General features: G+C 47.1%; 1 protein-coding gene across 3 annotated transcripts in view; it reads left to right on the forward strand.

The window, feature by feature from the left end:
• Positions 1–20,366, forward strand: part of MYLK (myosin light chain kinase) — a 318,148-nt gene that overhangs the window by 220,682 nt on the left and 77,100 nt on the right. For all 3 annotated transcript variants that reach the window (XM_077118124.1, XM_077118122.1, XM_077118123.1), the window contains 5 exons: positions 7,684–7,821; positions 9,160–9,357; positions 10,007–10,256; positions 16,114–16,185; positions 16,634–18,054. In XM_077118124.1, coding sequence (XP_076974239.1) covers positions 7,684–7,821; positions 9,160–9,357; positions 10,007–10,256; positions 16,114–16,185; positions 16,634–18,054 — 2,079 coding nt within the window. The remainder of the gene's footprint in view (positions 1–7,683; positions 7,822–9,159; positions 9,358–10,006; positions 10,257–16,113; positions 16,186–16,633; positions 18,055–20,366) is intronic.

Below are 20,366 nucleotides of genomic sequence, written 5' to 3' on the forward strand. Positions count from 1 at the left end.
TAAACATTTTCCCCATTTTAAGTGTCTACTTCTACAACCCATGTAGGTCATATCTACCATTTACCTGCTTTGCAAGTCCTTGGTCAGGAATGCCATCTGGAATTATACCTTTGGTTCTTGAGGCAAAGATGCGTTCCATGTCATATCAGCGTGGTGGAGAGTGTGGCTTCCAGGCACTTGCTGGGAGGGAACATTGGGATGGTTTGGATATTAAACCTTTAAGTTTAGAGTTTGATTATAACTTCTAAGACAGTAAAAAGGCTATGACTGCAATGATCCTAGCTCTAGCAAACTTATCATTGCTGGTCAGAGATCTTTTTGGGGGGTGTCATATGCCATTCTTTCCTTTTACTCTTTTCCTGGTACACGTCTCTTCCCATTTTCTTCTTAAGTTCTAGAGAAGACATTAGGGAGAAGGAGGGCCAAAAGAGAGCAAGGCCATGGGAGGGAGAAATGTTTCTTGTGCCATACGAAGTGGCAGTTTTGCTGACTCTTCAGATAGCCTGTATCCGGTTAGGGGCAGACTTGTTGAAAGAGAAGTCAAGTGCCTGCCTGGGGATTTGCCATAAAGCTTGCATAAATACCCTGGAAACGGGATGGGGCTGAGTTTCACTTCAGCTGGGTGAAAGTCATCCTCCTGAGGACTCCTCTTGAGTTTACAATCCTGGAATTGAGGGAAAGGAGGAGGCCGGTCCATGATCTCTGGACTATACTGGATTTTGAGTACCAAATAAAGGAAGAGGGCAAGATTGTGCTTCCACAACTCCCATTCAGTTAGTGATTTATTGAATTTCCATAATATAACAGGGTTTGAAGTGAATCAGATTTGTTGTGGTATGGTATTTTGCAAAGTAATATAACTAAGGAAATCAGTTCATGTTCAAAGCTTTGAAAAAATCTTGAGTAGATCCAAGATAAAGAGAAACATTTTCCGTCTCCACTAACTACTCATTTTCAAAGGATATGTTCGTGTGTATGAGAGATGTCAGGGGACTGGAGATAGTTAGGAAGTAGGGGAAGGCTATTCTACATCCGTTTTCATTTAGTGAGCACTTGTGAATCCAGAGTTGCTCATAAACTACTGACAGAGAGAGGCTGAGGCTTTGAGACTGGGATTGAATAAATGGCTGTGACTGCAGTAGGCAGTACTTTCTCTAGAGGGGAGAGAGCCCTTGAGGAACTCCTCAGCATTGGGGGTGTTGTGTACCAAATTCTGTCTCATCTGTTTAGATATTTTAAATAACATCCCACAAATTTTCATTTTAATCTGAAACAAGTTTCATGTGAGCTGGGAGCCTACAGAAAGCCATTCTAAAGGAAAGCTACTGTCCTTATGGCTAGTGTGTAAAAAGGTACATGTAATGCATATTGGAATCCATAAACATGAGGCTACAGAGAGCAGCAAGTTGGCTAGGAACAGTTGGCAAGTGAAGAAAACACCTGTAAGGAAAAATTCAGAATTAGGTTATATTTTTTTCCTCCTAAACTAATAGAAAAAGAAGGACTTTGAAGAGAACCAACTTTCAGGGGAATTATCGACGTGTAGAGGGAGACACTTAAAGCATAGCCAGCCACTGGGACAAAGGCTATTGTTTGTTTGTAGGAAGGGAAAGGTTCTTAAATTTAAGTCTGAGAGGTGCTGAAGGCCTGTCATGTCTACTGTATTGAGGAACAGGTTACACGTTTTATTTTATAAGGAGTAGTGAGAAAGGTGACAGATTGCACCTGTTGGGTAGCTATTTAAATCTTTCTTTAAATGAGTTCTTCTAAATATGACATTAGATTAGTAGCAATTGACACTAGTGTTTTCTTTTTGTTCATTTATTTTTCTGTTAGCACTGGTGTTTTAAAATTAAAAACACTTTGAATTAGTGTTTTAAATAAGAAACATCATTTTGATAGAAAAGTCTAATTGGTTAGAAAAGCTAGTTTTGTTTACTTCTTCACTTCACACTTTTTAATTAATTCCACTTTACAGATAAAGAAAATTGATGTTCAAATAGGTTAAGTTAGTTGCCCACTTACCCCAGCTATTAAACAGCAGGACTGGGCCTCCAACTGCTTCAGCCCTCTGTGAACTCTGACCTGTGCTTTTTACTCTGCTACTCTGGGATCCTGATAGTTATTTGTTTGATGCTTTTGCTTCACCAGGACAAGGATATAATATTAAAGTTTATGACTAGGAACTGTCTTCAAAAACAGCATCCAGCGAGTCAAAAGCATACAGTAATGTTCCAACAGGAAGAACTCTGAGGGTCAGTAGGGTCAGAAAGAGATGTCTCCCTCTCTTTCTCTCTCTCTCTCTCCCTCCCTCCCTCCCCCATGCTCCCTCTCTCTCCTTCCCTTCCTCTTCTCTCCTCTCTCCATTCTTCCTTTCTCATGTCCTATTAACAGCTTTAGTCTATATGGCATCATTATTACTTGTCAATAATTTGCTTTAGTCTCAGTGTCTGGTCTTCCCCATTGGAGGACAGGTCCAATCCTTTGCCTTCTCTCAAGGGGTATGGTATACCCAATAGCTAGTCAGTTAATTAATACCTGAGTGATTAAATGCAGAGCCCACTGGCCGATACCAATGCCAGAGCAATACAGATCATGTGGCTGCAACAACCACCCTAAAAGTTTTAATCCTAGCCCAGTAAATCTGCCCTTCTTTCTGGATTCCAGAAGGCAGACCGTCTCTGGGCCTGTTCTCAGCAGAGCAGCAGGAAACTCAGCTGTAGGGAAAACCCAGGGTACATTTAGTCTGGCCGCATATGATCACGCTGGGTAGCGAATCTGCCCCTGAATCGCAGTGAGCCCTCCCTGGCTGTTTGTGTTTCGTGGAGGGTGTCTGCCCCCTAGACTGGAAGGCTCGGGCTCCCTGAGAAATGGCCTTCCGGCACACTCGCTCCCTCGTCCTCCTACCCCTGCCTCAATCCAGGACTGTGCCAGATGAAAGCTAAGGGACAACCCAAAGCAAATCTCTGGGGTAATAGTGACTGTGGGCATGAACCCAAATGATGATGGAAAGCTCCCAGCAGAATTTGGGTGACCAGTCTTTGTCATCCATATCAGCCCAGCATAGGGAAAGTGTGCAGACCAGGAGCCAGCAGGCTGCATCCTCATCCTTGGGCACCCTTTCAGCCAGGATCTCAGGACAGACCTGCTTCCTTCTCTGAGCCTCAGCTCCCTCAGCTATGAAATGGGGCAAAATCTGTCCGTTAGCTCAGAGGCTAGCAAGGATAACACTCAGTGAGCTGTGAAAATGCTTTATAATCAAAGTGCTGAATGTTGTGAGAAATTGCTACCTGTTAGTTCCCTTTGAGCTATCTGCTTGGTTAGATGTGAGTTTCCTGGCTTGGGGACTTTTCTCATTGTAGTTATCATTAAATTGAATTTGTCACTTGGATTAGGAGAGGCAAAAAAAAAATGTTATTTTTTAAACTTATTATGTGCCAGATATATTTTGGGCTGTTTAACATATTTTATTTCTTTTAGTCATCTAAAAACCCTGCAGAGGTAATGCATTATCAGCAGTTGCAGGGGGAGAACACAGACAGAAGCTTAGGCTAAGGAACTCACTTCAGAGCCACATAGCTAATGATGGATCACACAGAGGGATCCTTGAACTAAGAATGCCAGATTCCTATCTACCTTTTCTTATTTTACACCAGCCAGTACAAGAGTGATCATAAATTGATACATAGTCTATAGGCCACAGGTGACCCGGAATGATTTGCTTGGCTTTGAAATGAAGTGAAATACACACACACACACACACACACACACACACACACACACACACACTGCCCTTTTTAGCTGGCTCATCTCCATCTGCTCCAGTTTTTCTCTAGTGTTAAAAATCAAGGATATGGGTCAACTGATTAAACACTTGTCCTCATGGAGAGCTCACGGTGGGTACTGTTGGAGAAGATGGTTTCCTTTGAAGAGACTGGCCTAGCAAATGATGTTTAATGGTAAATTAAGGTGATAACATTAGGGAGCTCTAGGTCAGGGGTATATAGGAACTCGATTATTTTAAAATACAGTATCATCGCAAGATTTGGGGGCGTTTTAGGGAGATTTTATATTATTATTACATATTATTTATATAATTATATATTTTATATTATTAAGAGCTATTATTAAGAGGCTAGCCTAGGTAATTCATCTTGGACATGCCATGGGAAGCCTGGACACAAGCCCCAGGTCTGACTGTAACTGGCTCTGAAGCCTGGTCTAACAGTAACCAGGGTGGTAGGGTTGGGACCAGGGTTTCAGGATTCTAGGTAGGGCTACTTTCCTTGGGCTACCCAAAAGGAAGCCACTTGCTCCCAAACTGAGATCCTCACTGGCTCCTTAATCCCAGTGTGGGTGTGTTTGTAGGAAGGGCTGGTTGGCTTTCTTGCCCAGTGAAGAATTTGGGGCTGTTGAATTGGGAATGGCTCAGCTGTTCGTGTTCGTGGTCATTCTAGTCCGATGTGACTCACCCTTCCTGGGGAGGTCTCATATAACTGCGAACTCTGACCCCAAGCAGCAGGCCTGAGAACCAGTTCATTTCATTCTGCCCTCCTTTCTTGCTGTAGGGCTTTGGGGAAGGAAGAGCAGGGTCAGAGGTAATGGAAACACTGGGACCAAGTCCCTGCCCAAGGGCCAGTTCTCGCAAATGCAGCCACTATCTCTCTTACCTGTCTCCTGGAGGGGTGCAATAAAAGTGTATTTGCAATTTATTTTGCAATATCTCCCATGATATTTTTAAGCAACACATTTGTATTCCTAGCCACATTTGCCTCAGATGATACTATTATTAACTCAACTTCATAGCTGAGGAAGCTGAGCTTCAGAGAGAGGCTGTGACTTGTGCAGGCCAGGCCCCCACCTCCAGTGGTAGATTTCCAGCCTGGTTACCACTCCACAGCCACAGGCAGACACACGGACTTGCAAGGGAATCGGGGGGCTGTGAGGTAGGGAGATAGTTCCCAGGCCACCCAGAAACGCTCCTGAGCTGCAAAGAGAGGGAGGTGCAGATATGATTCTAGTCCAAAGCTCCAGGCCAGGAAACAGGAGCAGTGGGAATAACCGAGAGAGGGTTGGGGTCAAACAGAAGAAGGCAACTGGCTTGAAAGAGAGAGGGCTGAGAGCTTTTGATGTTCCCACAGCACCTAGGAATAAGCCACATTTGCACGGAGCTTCTGGAAGTCGGCTGAGGTAGCAGAGAGGCAGGAACAAGGAGTACTCTGGAGAGGCAAAAACACTTTGTCCTCCGTCTTCTCAGTCTGTGCAAGACAGGAAATTCCTAAACTCTCCCGAGGCAGTCAGCTTTCCTGACCACTGCAGCCCAGTCGGGGAAGTGAGGTCTAGGCATCACCAATACTGCTCCCCACACCCACCCCTGGGAGCTTCTGCCGGGACCTGTGGCTGCCCTGCATCAAAGGCAGCCCAGCCTGAGCTGGGAGAGGAGCAGGAGGGTCCCCGAGACTCCTCTCTTCTGGGCGTGCACCACGGAAGCTACCCTCTCTCACCTGTTCTCCGTGCCCTTCAGACGGCACCTGCTTTGGGGGGAGTTTCCTCTAGCATTCTGGGCCCTCCCAATCTTTCCCCCTCCACAGTCCCAGAAGCCAGGCTAAGAGAACTTTACGGTGGGCTCTATTTTGTTTTCAGTGACAGTAGAAATTCAGTGGCAAATTTGGAGTTAGACCTTTCTCAGGTATATAAAAGCACTCTGGAAATATCCTCCATGGACCCAGACTTACTGGAGAACATCTGATTTTGTGGCCATGTGCTGGTAAGAACCCCAAATACAGGAATCCCTTTTAGTTAGAGACACCCTAGCACTTCCCAGTTCTTACCCCCCCCACACCACAAAAAAAACCAATATCAACAACAAACAAAACACAAACAAACGGAAAGGGAATTATTGAATGGAGAAGCCACATTTGTGTCAGACTGGGTGTCTGTGTCTGCTTCTCCTGCACCAACACTGATCCTGTGTGTGCAGTGAGACCACCCACTCACCCCTTCCCCTTTGGCCCAGGTGAAGCCGATTCAAAGCCCATCCTGAGGGAGGATTGCAAGCGTGATGAAAAGTCTGTTTGTTAATCCACCCCCACAGTGGACTGTAGGGGAGTGAGTGGGCCAGCCCTGCTGCCAGAGGATTGTTCTAGTTTTTGTCCTTGATTAATTAGTGTGCTTTTGAGCTCTCAGAGAGATTTTTTTTTTTCCAGTTTTTATTGGGATATTATGGGTGGACAATAAACTGTACCTATTTATTTAATATGATGAGTTTTGATATTTGTAGACACCCAGGAAACATTCACCACAATTAAAGGTGACTCCATCACCCCCAAATATTTCTTCATGCCTCTTTGCTCTCTAGTCCCCAACTCCCTTCTCCAGATAACCACTGATCCGCTGCTTTCTGTCACTATGTTTTGCAGTTTCTTAAAGTTTACATAAATGGAATCATCTAGTAGGAACTCTATTTGTCTAGCTTCTTTAGTCAGCATAAGTATTTTGAGATTCATCCATGATGTAGCATTTATCAATAGTTTTATTCTTTTTGTGGTTGAGTAGTATTCCATTGTATGACTATGTTGCAATCTGTTTATTCGTTCTTATGTCACATTCTGTTTATCCGTTCAACCGGAAGATGGGCATTTGGGTTGTTTCCTGTTTGGAGCTATTATGAATAAGATGCTATAATGTTTGTGTACAAGTCTTTATGTATATGTGGTTTTGTTTCTCTTGGGTAAATACCCAGGAAAAGAATGACTGTATCATATAAGTAAGTATACTTTTGACTTTTTAAGAAACTGCCAAATACTTTTCATAAGTGTCCGTACCATTTTGCATTCCCATCAGCAGCGCATACAAGTTCCAGTGGCCCCACACCCTCCTCGACTCTAGTACTTGGGATGGCCAGCCTTTTTCATTCTAGCCATCCTAGTGGGCGTGGTGTTTTTAGCTTTCTTGCGGTGCTTAAATTCTCACAAGAATACAATGGAGCACCGAGCTGTCGTAGAAGAGAATGAGGAAGATCTTCAGTTCTATTTTATGGGACACTGAGATATGATGTGAAGCAAAAAGCAAGATGCTAATCATTGTTTTACTTCATTTTTTATCATTTTATTTAATTATTTCATTTTTGAATAAAGGAGAAAACATAAGGATATATGTGTTTGTATGTGTGTATCATACACATAGACCGTCTCTTGCAAGATGAACAAGAAACTGAAAATTTTCAGCTTCTGGGAAGAGATGCTGATGGGGGGACAGGGGTGGAAAGGAGACTTTACATATACAGTTTGGCACTTGTGGGTTTTGTGCCATGTGCTGTACTGCTTATTCAATAAAGTAAATAAAATTTAAGGAAAAAAAAAGTCTCATAAGATGCCAAGTGTCAGCTTCTCCTCCTTGAAGTTCTCCTAAGGGAAGAGAACCTAGAGTGGACATGGCTCTCCAGAGGTGTGTTTGCTCATTCCCTGTTATCAGGCAACAGCATAGCAGGCCAAGCAGAGAAACAAGGCACTTCTTGTTTCTAATGATTTCCTGGGCACCCAGAACACTTTCTCTGCTAGCAGTCAGCTTCTGGTGGGAACCTGAGCTTCGACAATGAAATGTACCAGGTAGTCATTTAGTCCGTTTTTGTTGAATGAATGAATGAATGAATGCTCAACCCACATTCTGTTGTCTACCACACAGAAAAGAAGAGTGGCAGAAAGAGTGAGTACTTTCTGCCTGTGGCTCCCAGCAAGCCCATCGCACCCACCTTCGTGCAAGGCCTCTCTGATCACAAAGTCATGGACGGAAGCCAAGTCACCATGACAGTTCAAGTGTCAGGTCTGTCTCTGCATCTCTTTCCTCAGAATATATGTGAAGATAATCATGCTTGTAAGATGGGCAGTGCTCCCCAAGAACTGCTGAGATCATTGATCCACCAGAAAATCCGCATGAAACTATCACGCAGCGGACCCAAAACGGTGGAGGCCTCTTGGCCTCTCTTTTCTGCCTTCTCTGGGTAGGATTCTCTGGATTCAAGACTAAATGTTCAGGAAAAGAAGATGGCCATGTTTAAAGGGGACAGGGATTAATTTGAAAACAGTATGGCCAAAGTAGCTGGATGGTTTTGAAGCCTGGTGCAAAGCCAGATTATGTGAGAACTTCCTTACTCTCGGAAGACATTCTCAGTTGCCCTATCTAAATTTTTAGGTGAAAAGACAGAGCAGCCTTCTGAAACAGAGATGGAGGTTACAAGAGCATGTGGTTAGCATGCCAGTCTGAAATATAACAAGCCTTGTTAGAAGTGAGGAAAAGAAGCCAAGGAAATCTTCTGACAAGGAGTTATCGTGACCGGGGGCACCCATAGTTTGGTCTTAATTGCATAAATTTTATTGACCACCAGTCAGTTCCTCTGATAGCCTGAAGGTTACTTGCCTAATTTTTTAGTTCCCTTGAGCTGTAGGAGCCCTAAAGATGAGATGTGGGAGAACCCATGGGCTCTCCCTTTTAGAGATCCTGGGATGAACTTCCTGCTCCTGCAGCCTGGAGGCAATCCCATGACAGTCTCAGGGAGAGTACTCACTCCCCTTCCCCCTCCACAGCGGGAGAAGGAAACACTGCAGCAAACATGCTGCTCTCAGGCCCTTGAGTGGAAAGACATGGGAGGTGCTCTGGCCTTCCCATGTGATGTCTAACCCACGGGAGACGGAGGGCCGTCTCCTCTCCTTGAGCCTCTCCTGAGCCTGCTCTTGGTGGCCTCCCCTTGGAGCCCATTACAAGAGTGTCTTCCCAAGTTCTCACTTCTCTCTTCGTGGCTCCTCTGTAAACAGAGCACAATTGCCCAGCTCTTACCTAGGAGGGAACCCATTGTTTTACACCCCAGCAAATTCCTAGAAACTGTCCAGCAAAGTAGAACGGTAAAAACTGACAATGCCATCCCCCTGGGCAGTGTTTGGAAACCCTGTGAAGCTGATCTCCATCTGCACCTGGGATGACATTGGTGTGGATACAAAGTGAAATATTACCTGAGTATGTGCTTTAGTGAAAATTGGCAAGGAGTGGCTTGCGTTACCATTAGCACAGTATTACAGTATGATTAGGTGCAGAGTTGCCATATGCCCAGGGAAATAACCCCCTGACTAGTCCCCCTTCCCCTTTCACACCCACCTTCTTGTTCAGGGAATCCACTGCCTGAGGTCATCTGGCTTCACAATGGGAATGAGATCCAGGAGTCGGAGGACTTCCACTTTGAACAGAGGGGCACTCAGCACAGCCTTTGTATCCAGGAGGTGTTCCCAGAGGACATGGGCACCTACACCTGCGAGGCCTGGAACAGTGCTGGAGAGGCCCGTACCCAGGCCGTGCTCACTGTGCAAGGTGAGGCAGACAGTGGTAGGGGGTGGGGAAGGGGATGGCACCCACGTGGCCTGTCTGAGGTGAGGAAACCATAGGAGCTTGCTTTGTTCCCATTGTGGACCCTCTGCTCCCCGAGTCCCATCCCAGCCCCAGAGGCCAGCTTCCTACCCTACATCTCAAGTGCAGGCTGAGTGGGGCTGCCTTTCCCTGCCTGTCCCTGCTGTCTGGATTACAAGCTATAGAGAGCACTGAGAGCAATCTTGTAATACTTCCAACAATTTGACAATAGCATTCTGAGTTGAATGACAGGCTTATTAGGTTCTTGCCTTTAGAGAATTTATATTTAAGAGAAGCCTTAAATACATATAAAGCAAGTGACAACTCTTAATTATACAGATCTGACATGGATCATTAAAGCCAAGCCGAGTGCCCCTTGTATCTTCTGGGCTACCTCTCCTTCCCTTAGATACCCAAATTCACGTTAATATTATTTTCTGAGAATATAACCAAAACTGACTTCAACCAGAAAGATGTGCTGTATTTGTGTGCCCAACAGAAGGGATTTCTGGACAAGCTGTGATCTGGGCAACCTGCACTGTTCCACCCGACACCAATAGATGCCGTCTATAGAAGGCATCTCTCTCTAACACTACCCTTTGCCAATTTCCAGAGCCCCAGGATGGCACCCAGCCCTGGTTCATTAGCAAGCCTCGCTCCGTGACAGCCACCCTGGGCCAGAACGTCCTCATCTCTTGTGCCATTGCTGGTGACCCCTTCCCCACCGTGCACTGGCTCCGGGATGGCAGAGCCCTCTCCAAAGACGCAGGCCACTTTGAGGTGCTGCAGAATGAGGACGTGTTCACCCTGGTTCTGAAAAGTGTGCAGCCCTGGCACGCTGGCCAGTATGAGATCCTGCTCAAGTGAGTCTGCCCTGCCAACCTCCCTTAGGCCCTACCCCCAGATTCTCAGCTCTCCTAATCTGGGAAGTCAGAAGACGCACAAACTAATGTGGGGTTTGGGCCTCAGGGTGAAGGAATTGCAGTTCTGGTCTTGCTGACAAGTTTCTGTTTGTTCTACTTCAGCACGACAGACATTTGTTGAGAACCTTTCCTTCTGAGCTCAGGTCCCCCCGAGTCCTCTGCCTTATTTCATCTCAGGTTTTGTTCGCTCATTATTTGTTGTATGGAGAATATGGAGGAGGGAGGAATGGATTAAAACTGGAACGGGAGGAGAATAGAGGGAGTATATTAGTAATCTATTGCTGCATGACAAATTAACCCTGAAATTTAACAGCTTAAACAAAGAACATTTATTATCTCACAGTTTCTGTGGATAAAGAATTTGGAAGAACTTAGCTGGATGATGTTGGCTTAGAGATTCACATGAGGTTGCAGTCATCTGAGAGTGTGACTGAGGCTGGTGGATCTGCTTCCAAGACAGCTCACTTACATGGCTGTTGGCAGGAGGCTCAGATACGTGCCATGTGCACCACACTGCAGGGCTGCTTGAGTGTCCTTCAGACGTGGTAGATGGCTTCCCCCAGAATGTGGCCCAAGAGAGAGAATAAGTTAGAAGCGGCAATGTCTTTTAAGATCGTCCCTTGGAAGTCACCCACCATTACTTCTACCATATTCAGTTATTTAGAAGTGAGTCCCTAGGTGTAGCCCCCACTCAGGAGGAAGGGAAATCAAGTTCTTCCTCTTGAAGAACTTAAATCAAAGAATTTATCAATACTTTAAAACTACCACAGGGAGATTAAGTATCCCCATTCATTATTTTCGTCACCTTTTTTAAGTTACATGGAAAGGTGAGCCTCAAGAAGGCACACTGTTATATTCCCAGTGCCTAGAACAGTGTTGGGTCCACAGCAAGCATTTGGAAAATATTTGCTAAATGACTGTGATCCAGAAATGTTATTCCCTCCTTAAAACACTCTAATTCTTAAAATTCCCTGCTGACCTTGGGCTGATGGAGACAGAATGCCTGCCCTGGGCCTAGGCTTGGTGTGAACATTGAAGAAAAGTACTTGTCTGCATCTTGACCTTGCAAATGGAATGGTTGGGGCCTGCCCTGGCTCAGTTGCCTGGCTATTTTGCAGAGGCTTGTTCTCCTTTCCCTGTACCCAGCCTATCACATTGAGTACACTGGATACAGATAGGCTCCATGATGGAGCCTTGTTCCTACAATAATTGCAAACGCCTGTATGCATACCACCCACTTGGGTCCTTACTGGGGATGTACTTTATTCTTGTATCAGTTAGCTTCTGCTGCATAAGGAAGCATTTCAACACTGAATGGCTTTAAAAATAGCCATTTCTTTGGCATCTACAGATTGGTTATACAGTTCTACTGATCTGGGCAAGGCTCAGTGGATCTCAGCTGAGTCAGTGACATGTCTGTGATCAGCTGATGGGATGACCAGTCATCCTTTTACTGTTAGCAGTACGCTCAGAACAGGTAACTGCCTTTGCCTTATGCCTGACCAGTATTTTCTGGAAGGCAGATACCTCCAAAGTAGGCAGAATATATATACTCTTACTCCTATAGGCTAGCACAAGTAATGAAAGTTGATTATCTGAGAAAATACTTGCTTGTCTACATGGATGAAGTAGTTCTTTGAGACCATTCTCACATTAATCAAGACAGACATCCTAACAAATGTTAAAATAAATTCAGTTTGAAATAGTGGTAAATGAAAGCGAGGGGTAAGGGGTATGGTATGTATAGTCTTTTTTTTTCTTTATTATCATTTTATTTCTTTTTCTGTTGTCTTTTTATTTCTTTTTCTAAATCGATGCAAATGTACTAAGAAATGATGACTATGCAACTATGTGATGATATTAAGAATTACTGATTGTATATGTAGAATGGAATGATATCTAAATGTTTTGTTTGTTAATTTTTTTTATTAATAAAAAAAGTTTAAAAAAAAAAACACAGACATCCTAGAGAAGATGAGCTTCTAGTGGGATTTTGAGGAAAAAAGAAAGGCTGAGTCTTTACAAATGATAAAAGGTTTGGCTATTGAGGAAATGTTGGCTAGGCTGAGTAGAAAGGACGGGGAAGAGCAGAGCACAGGGCTGTGGGAAGTGTGCCAGACCAAAGTGGAGGGTTGCACTGGGAGGTCGGCAGGCAGACTGTCTGTGGCCAGCTGCGGACAGTCATAAAACATAGACTGTCCTAGCTGGAAGGGACTTCAGAAGTTATCTAGTCTCTTCCTCATTCGATAATAGGGAAACCAAGGTCTCAAGGTCACAGATTTGCTCCTGACCACCCAAAGGCTGGCAGCAGAACCCAGGTTAGAACCTTCGTCTTTTGACTTACATAAGATGCCCTTCCATTCCTTGTGGCCCTGCCTGGCGAGCCTCTCTCTCAGATACACTGAGAACTTGGGGAACCTGGGATATCTCACTGGATTCTCCACCCAGGCAGCCCTTGCTTCTTTTTCCTCCCCTAAGTCCAGCCTCTTCATTCCTTGGGGAGGTTGTTGCCCTGTCCTTGGCTTTGTCTCCAACTGAGAAGGAGTAAGTCAGTGGAAAGTTCTGGGGCCTATGAGGACCCTTGTTTCCCGCTGCTGTTCTCATTCTGACAGAAATCAGACCCAGACCTGAGGCAGAATGCCTTTCAGGGAGGATGACTGTTCGGGGGTGGCGGGGGGGCAAGCTCTGTCTGTCTCTGCTAAGGTTGTGGAGTAGTGTGGGTGGGTAGTTTTTACCAGCCCTCCATTAGCTCTTGTCTCCTTTATCCAAAGGAGAAACATCAAAAAGTCAGCTTCAAATTCCATCTGAAATATTTGAACAGTTGATACTTGCCAATATATTTGCTCTTTAAACTAATTTTGCATGTAAAATCCATTCCAGAATTGGATGATTCAGAGTGGGACGGGGTCCAAGGCTTTGTAACCGAAGAGTGGGCTTCTTATTCAGAGCTTGGGAAGCTGGGACAAAGAGGGCTCTGTTAGGTTATAAAAGGTGTAGCTTATAGGGTGATGGCTGCATAGTCTCTGTGGCACTCAGGGGGCAGGAGAGGTTGGGGCAGCCCACTCAGCCTAAGCCTCAGGCTTGATTTTGTAACTAGGTATATGCAAATGCCAAAGATGGTCCCAAGAGGCAGTTGTGGCTGATTAGGTTGTCTGGCAGTGGGTCCCAGATTTTAGTAGGCTCTAAGTGAACCTATGATGACCTTTAAGGCCTACGGGAGATCTCATTTTATGGCCATAGAAATAGTTGCCTCCTGATCACCCTTCAAGGAATGAGCCACTGAATTAGCGAGGCCCTGTATCCCAGGTTCTTTACCTTTGTTCTGCCTTCTCTGACTGCTAGGGATGGTTCAGGTTGAGGCCTTGGGGTAGGTTGAACAGGAGACCTTGAGGGGCTTTTCCATATGCACTTCCTTGAAGGCAGGTAATGAAAAACAATAGAAGGTCTTCCCAGCTTCCCCCAAGGGAAGCTAGAGCTGATTCCAGCTCAAGGGACGTGGCTCTCCACCTTTTAAAGCCTCTGACGGGTTGGCTGGCATAAAGCAGTGCCATCTGGGCAGTGTTGACTCCTGATTTTTGCATCTGGGCTGTGTTCTACTCGTGACAGGAGGGAACTGAGCTGAGGAGATGTTGGAAAGGGCTACCAGGAAAACACAGCCCTTATACATCCTGTCCTCCTGCTCCTCACCATCCCCAGTATTGTGGTGCCTGGCCCAGCAGAAGCGGCGTGCAGGCTGGGGACCTCACCCCCATGAATATTCTACAAATTTACCTAAGTCTCATAAACTTTTGTGGGTTCTCAAAGTGCTTTGAGTCCCAACCTTCATAGAGCCTGGCACTTAGGAAGCTTCCAGTTGCTGTTTGAGCAAAAGAGCACTTGGGCCGTAAAGTCCCCCAGTCAGGAGGCCCCTCTGAACCTTGAATTGACGCCCTCTGAGAGGGTGAGCATTGAGGAGTAAGAGAGCCAAGGTGGCTGGGATGGCATCTGCGTTGGCCCAGCCTGGGGCAGCAGGAGGGACTGAGGAGAGGGACAAAGAAGGGGATGCCATTAGGTGAGAGGTGGGCAGCAAAAACCAACCTCTCCTTGCTTCAGATGGGCCCAGGGCCCAGGGTGAACAGCAACCCCCAGCACCCCTGAGAATCATTTGCCAGAGTGGGCTGCCAGTGTCTCACCTGGAGTTGACCCTTCAAGGGAAGGAGGCCAGGCAAAGGGAAGTAGATACCACATTGGTACAGTGTACACAAATACATGCTCATATGCCTGTTCATGTGGGTGTGACTCACACGTTAATTCTGAAACATGGATGTGCATGGGGGGCTGCTATGTGCATGTGCATACATGCATGTGCTTGATATGTACATAAACACACAGCACACACAAATACACACACTTATCCCAGGATAGATTGGTACTGAGGGGCACTAGACAATGATCTGGGAAGATCACAGGACTTGTATTCACATAGACCCAAGTCACAACTCTTTTCCCCACTAGTTGCAGCTGGGCGAGTTCAGCAAAATTACCCAAACCCTTATATGCCTAACTTATCTTTCCTATAAAAATGGTGCTGACCCTTACTTCACAGGGTTGTGAGACTACACGAGATGGAGCATGTAAAGAGCCCATCCCTGAGTTTGGCACGTCTCTGTTTGGATCTGAGTTATGCACCGACCCCTGCAGGACTAGTAAGACATGCCACCATCTAGGAACCCTGAGAGTCCCAGCACTGCCTCACAGAAACTCCTTGGCCTCCTCTCCCTAGCTCTAAGATGGATATCATAATCTCTATACTTCCCTGGGGCTTGGTAAGGAGCAAGAAAGTCAGTGGGTGTGAAAGTTGTCTTAGCTGGACTATGGGGTTTAGAAGCAGTCCTCATTATCTGGACCAGCCCGTGGCTCTCAGACACCCTCCTCGCTCCCCCCCCGCCCCATTCCCGGTTTGGTTGGCGCTCAGAAACGCCACCAGGTGGCAGCCGTGAGGGGCCGAGCCCTGCAGCAGCCTCCCCCGAGCTGGTCCTGCACTGTCGGGAGACGGGGCGGGGTTAGCAGCGGACTTCACAGGTGTGAGGAATCTGGGGCGCTCCCCTCCTAAGGAAGAAGGAAAAGGGTCAGCTATGTAGGAAGGCAGCTATTAGGTTTTTTAATACAGAAAGTTCTGATCTAAGGTCATCAACAGATGGACAGGGGTGAGGGGTGGATGGGGGCATCATTTCATGAGCAGGAGAAGGGGAAGCAGCCTTTGGGGTATGCTGTGAGGAAGAGGAAGGCGGTACTCTTGCGTTTGGCAAGCATGAATTCTGACCCAAGGAACTAGACAGAAAGATGGGAACGGGACAGAAAGACCAGCTCCATGTAGTCCCCAGCGAGATGGTCTTCCTTTTCCTTTTCCTTATTTGTTTACAAATGTTCATATAGTATACTGTATTATACAATATAAAATACATGCTATAATTATAACAAAAAATAATATTATGCTATATAATAGCATAGGATAAAATATTCCACTCTTGGTGCCTATCTTAGCTATTATCCAGAAGTTTTTTTTTTTTTCCTTTTCTTTTTAAATAAAAGCTTGGAAAACAAAGGGTGACCAAAGGATGAGAGAGGGCCCTGCCCTCATTTTGAGCCTGGAATGGAAGTGTTGGGGTCACAGCTAAGCCTGTGACCTCCACCCTCCCTGGCTAGTAGTCAACCCACGCCCAGGTCTGTGTGCGCCTTGCCCTCCTTGCAGCTCTGGCCGAGCAGTTCCTGGGCCCAGAGAACCTCTTGACCTGTACTGATCCCTTGAATTCTTCAGGAACCGGGTTGGTGAATGCAGCTGCCAGGTGTCACTGATGCTACAGAGCAGTCCTGTCAGAGCCCCCCTGCGGTGAGTGCCCCCAGCGTGCCGGAGTAGACCCCTTCCATCCCCCTCCCACAACCATCTTGGTGCTGGCCACACTGCTTCCTCCCGGCCCAGTAAATCCCACTGAACAGCCCCAGATTGTTTGTATCCTCCAGCTGAGGCTGTCAGAGCCAAGAGTGAGAGATTGGAAGGGAAACAGGGAGGGCAGGGGAGGGATGGGGCTGAATTTTTTTTTTTTTTGCACACACCCTTATAAGGCTACTGAAGTCATTACCGATGTAATAAACCAACTAAGCAAGTGAGCTCCTCTCACCAATGTTCCCTTCTATAAACACAGCCTGGCCGGCCCCCACCTCCTCTCCCCCCTCCTCTTTACCCTCCCACCCTCAGGGATTTGCTCTCCCCTGACGTTTCTTTCTTAACCGGCCCCTTTTCCTCCTGCTACTTTCCTTTTTCCTTTCACTGGTTGCAGGGGGAGGGAGCCTACCAGCTGTGAGGCCCTCTCTGGCAGAGGAGTTGGTGTTGATGGTGGTGGTGGTGACCGCCATGGGACCCTGAGACCCAGCTGGCCAGCGAGAGGGCAGGATTGGCCCGAGGAGGAAGAAGAAGGTGAGGGCGTGCGTGGGGTGCTGAAGAGGCGTGTGGAGACGCGGCAGCATACCGAGGAGGCCATTCGCCAGCAGGCCGTGGAGCAGCTGGACTTCCGTGAGCTCCTGGGGAAGAAGGTGAGTACCAAGACGGTGTCAGAAGACGACCTGAAGGAGATCCCGGCTGAGCAGATGGATTTCCGCGCCAACCTACAGCGGCAAGTGAAGCCAAAGACTGTGTCAGAGGAAGAGAGAAAGGGGCACAGCCCCCAGCAGGTTGACTTCCGCTCTGTCCTGGCGAAGAAGGGGACTCCCAAGACCCCAGTGCCTGAGAAAGTGCCGCCTCCAAAGCCTGCCACCCCGGATTTTCGTTCAGTGCTGGGCAGCAAAAAGAAATTACCAGCAGAGAATGGAAGCAACAGTGCTGAAGCCTTGAATGCCAAGGCAGTGGAAAGCCCCAAGCCCATGGGCAATGCCAAGCCTGCCGAGACCCTAAAACCCCTGGGCAGTGCTAAACCTGCCGAGACCCTGAAGCCCGTAGGCAATGCCAAGCCTGCCGAGACCCTAAAACCCCTGGGCTGTGCTAAACCTGCCGAGACCCTGAAGCCCGTGGGCAATGCCAAGCCTGCCGAGCCCCTGAAATCCCTGGGCTGTGCTAAACCTGCCGAGACTCTGAAGCCCGTAGGCAATGCCAAGCCTGCCGAGACCCTAAAACCCCTGGGCTGTGCTAAACCTGCCGAGACCCTGAAGCCCGTGGGCAATGCCAAGCCTGCCGAGCCCCTGAAATCCCTGGGCAGTACCAGGCCTGCTGAGACCTTGAAGCCCGTGAACAATGCCAAACTTGCCGAGACCCTAAAACCCCTGGACAGTGCTAAACCTGCTGAGACCCTAAAGCCCGTAGGCAATGCCAAGCCCGCCGAGACCTTGAAGCCCGTAAACAATGCCAAACTTGCCGAAAGCCTAAAACCCCTGGGTAATGCCAAGCCTGCTGAGACCCTAAAACCCCTGAGCAACGCCAAGCCTGCTGAGACCCTGAAACCAGGTGGGAAAGAAGAACTGAAGAAGGAGGTTAAGAATGATGTGCACTGCAAGAAGGTTCATGCAGGGGCTACAGATAACGAAAAAATATCAGAGAGCCAAGGAACAGCCCCAGTATTCAAGGAGAAGCTACAAGATGTCCATGTGGCAGAGGGTAAGAAGCTGCTGCTCCAGTGCCAGGTGCTCTCTGACCCCCCGGCCATCATCAGCTGGACGCTGAATGGAAAGACACTTAAGACCACCAAGTTCATCATCCTCCACCAAGAAGGTAAATGAGGGCAGGGGTCGGGAAAGAAGGGGCCTCTGTACTAGGTCTGCTTTCAGCTCCTAGAGCCTTAGTCTTGTTGATGGCTGCTCGTAGCCCATAGCCTGGAAGACCCAGCCTCTGTTCCCTGATCACTCACAGGATCGGTGCCCCCGTCAGGGACTTTGTGCACATGTCCCATTACTGCAGGGAGGGGTAGGAATCGGGTCCTTGTGACGCATGTTCAGATCTTGGCGTATGTCTGCAGGGTCCCTGATGGCACCACTGCCTGTGGCTCCTCAGAGCAGTCCTAACCTGAGCTAATGCCTGACAGCTCTGGTATGGGGAGGGCTCTGTTTGCAACTGAGAAGTTAGCTGGTACTGAAGCTGGAGCCAGCTTGGGGCTCTGAGCTAGGAACAGCATTTTAGGCTTGGGGAAGGTTGTGCAGTGATGGAATGGCACAAAACTGTGATGTGGGGTCAACTGCAAATTAAGTCTTAATAACATTGTGGGTTTAAAGGGGCCTGTGGGAAAGGGAGAGCCAAAAATTCAAAACAGCCCCTACTGCATGCACTCACAGGCAGACAGAGCTGCTTGTTTCCTAATTTGGATGAGACTTTGTTTGCTGGTATTTCACATTCTTGGGTGGTGGGGAGAAGGGGGGGGCTCTAGATCCTGCTACCTGTGGCCTTTTGGGGTCTGGAGTTCTCAGATAAGCCAGTTCCTACATGGAGAAGAGATGAGAGTGAGAAAGGTACTTTTCCCAGACCCTCAATTTGGTTTGAAGTGTTTTTTTTTAAATGCCCAGCCTGGGTGGTAGTTTCAAGGCCAGCAGACACCCAACACCCCACTCTGATGGCCAGCGAAGGGATAGATTGCCAGGTTAGAACAGGGTCCTGCCTGTATTTTAGGCTGACACTTGTCGCTCTGGATCTTGGGGGTTGGGGGCAGTCACAGCAGAAGACTGATGTGCACAGATCCTGGTGAATCCAAACCAGTTGAAATGGGAGAAACTCTTTTCTTCCCACTGTACATGCCCTCTTCCCATCCTGTGATTGCACCCTATCCACTCCCTCCCTCACCCCTTATGCTTCCTTCCTTCCTCTTAAAAGCTGGAATGAAGCACTTGGAGGCAACACTGTCCTCTCAGCTCACATGAAGTTTCTCTTTCTCTTCACTATGCATCTCAGATAGCAGATCTGGAACAATGGAACATTTGGACCTAAATGCTGAAGGAGTGGAGGAAAAATTGGCCAGGAGAAAGAGAAAAATGCTTTTTTTTTTTTTTTGCAAATGTGTTGTTGAAACAGTAACATTTTCGTGTGGATGGCCCCAGATTGGCTCGTCCTGCAGAAGTCACTTTGTTCATCCCCTTGCCCTGAAGTACACACACAGATGGGTATAGGGGATTACCCTGTGGGATGAGATATCTGAGGGACTAGATGCCACAGCTTTCTTTGTTAGCCCTCGTTGGCCTCACCATGTTGGAAAGCTCTTGATAAAACTGATCCAAAACCTTATACTAATTTACCTATAGTGATCTCTCTCTGGACACAATGGCTGGTAGGCAGACCCTGTACTTGGGACACATTCATTCACATGGTCCTGCAAGATTTGAGGTCCATGGTGCACCAACCTCAGGGAAACTGAGGCTCAGGCAGCTGGAGGGTAGTGCCCAAAGCCTGCAGCTGCTTTGGAACTGCATGGGGTTCAAACCCAGAACTGCCAGCAGCCACAGTCCACTCAACCAAGCAATGTAAGGCAACCCCAGCCCTGGTTGCAAGAATGTACCTGGGCTATTAGAGAAGATGCTGACTGCCTATGCCAGGGTGCCATGAGTATGTTTTATCTGCCATTCACTGAGTGTTAAAAGGCACAGAGACCCAGTTACTCCAGTATCAACTCCCATGAAAGCCATTCTTAAGGTCCAAAGCAGCGGAAGAGGAAATGATTACAAGAAATCATTTAGGAGTGCAATCACAGGATGGGAAGGAAGCTATCACAAGGAAAGAATAGAGATTGGGGGTTAGGGTGTGGGTGGGAGGAGATTGCTGAGACAGCTCCAAATCATACTTTTAAAAAAGTATTTAAAAATCTCATTTGATAGGTAAAAACAACTTGCATTTTTAAATAACATATGACAGTCACTGTCCTAGGCATCTTACAGTTTTCACTCATTTAATCTTCACAACAACTACTACAATACTCCTTAACAGAGAAGTTAAGTACTGTGCCCAAGATTGCACAGCTGGTAAGTAGCAGAGCTGAGATTCGATGGCAGGTGCTGAGACTAGACCATTTAGCTATATTTGCTATATTACCTTAATTCTCATTA

Source organism: Tamandua tetradactyla, chromosome 10 (genome assembly GCF_023851605.1).
Source record: "Tamandua tetradactyla isolate mTamTet1 chromosome 10, mTamTet1.pri, whole genome shotgun sequence".
Lineage (NCBI taxonomy): Eukaryota > Metazoa > Chordata > Mammalia > Pilosa > Myrmecophagidae > Tamandua > Tamandua tetradactyla.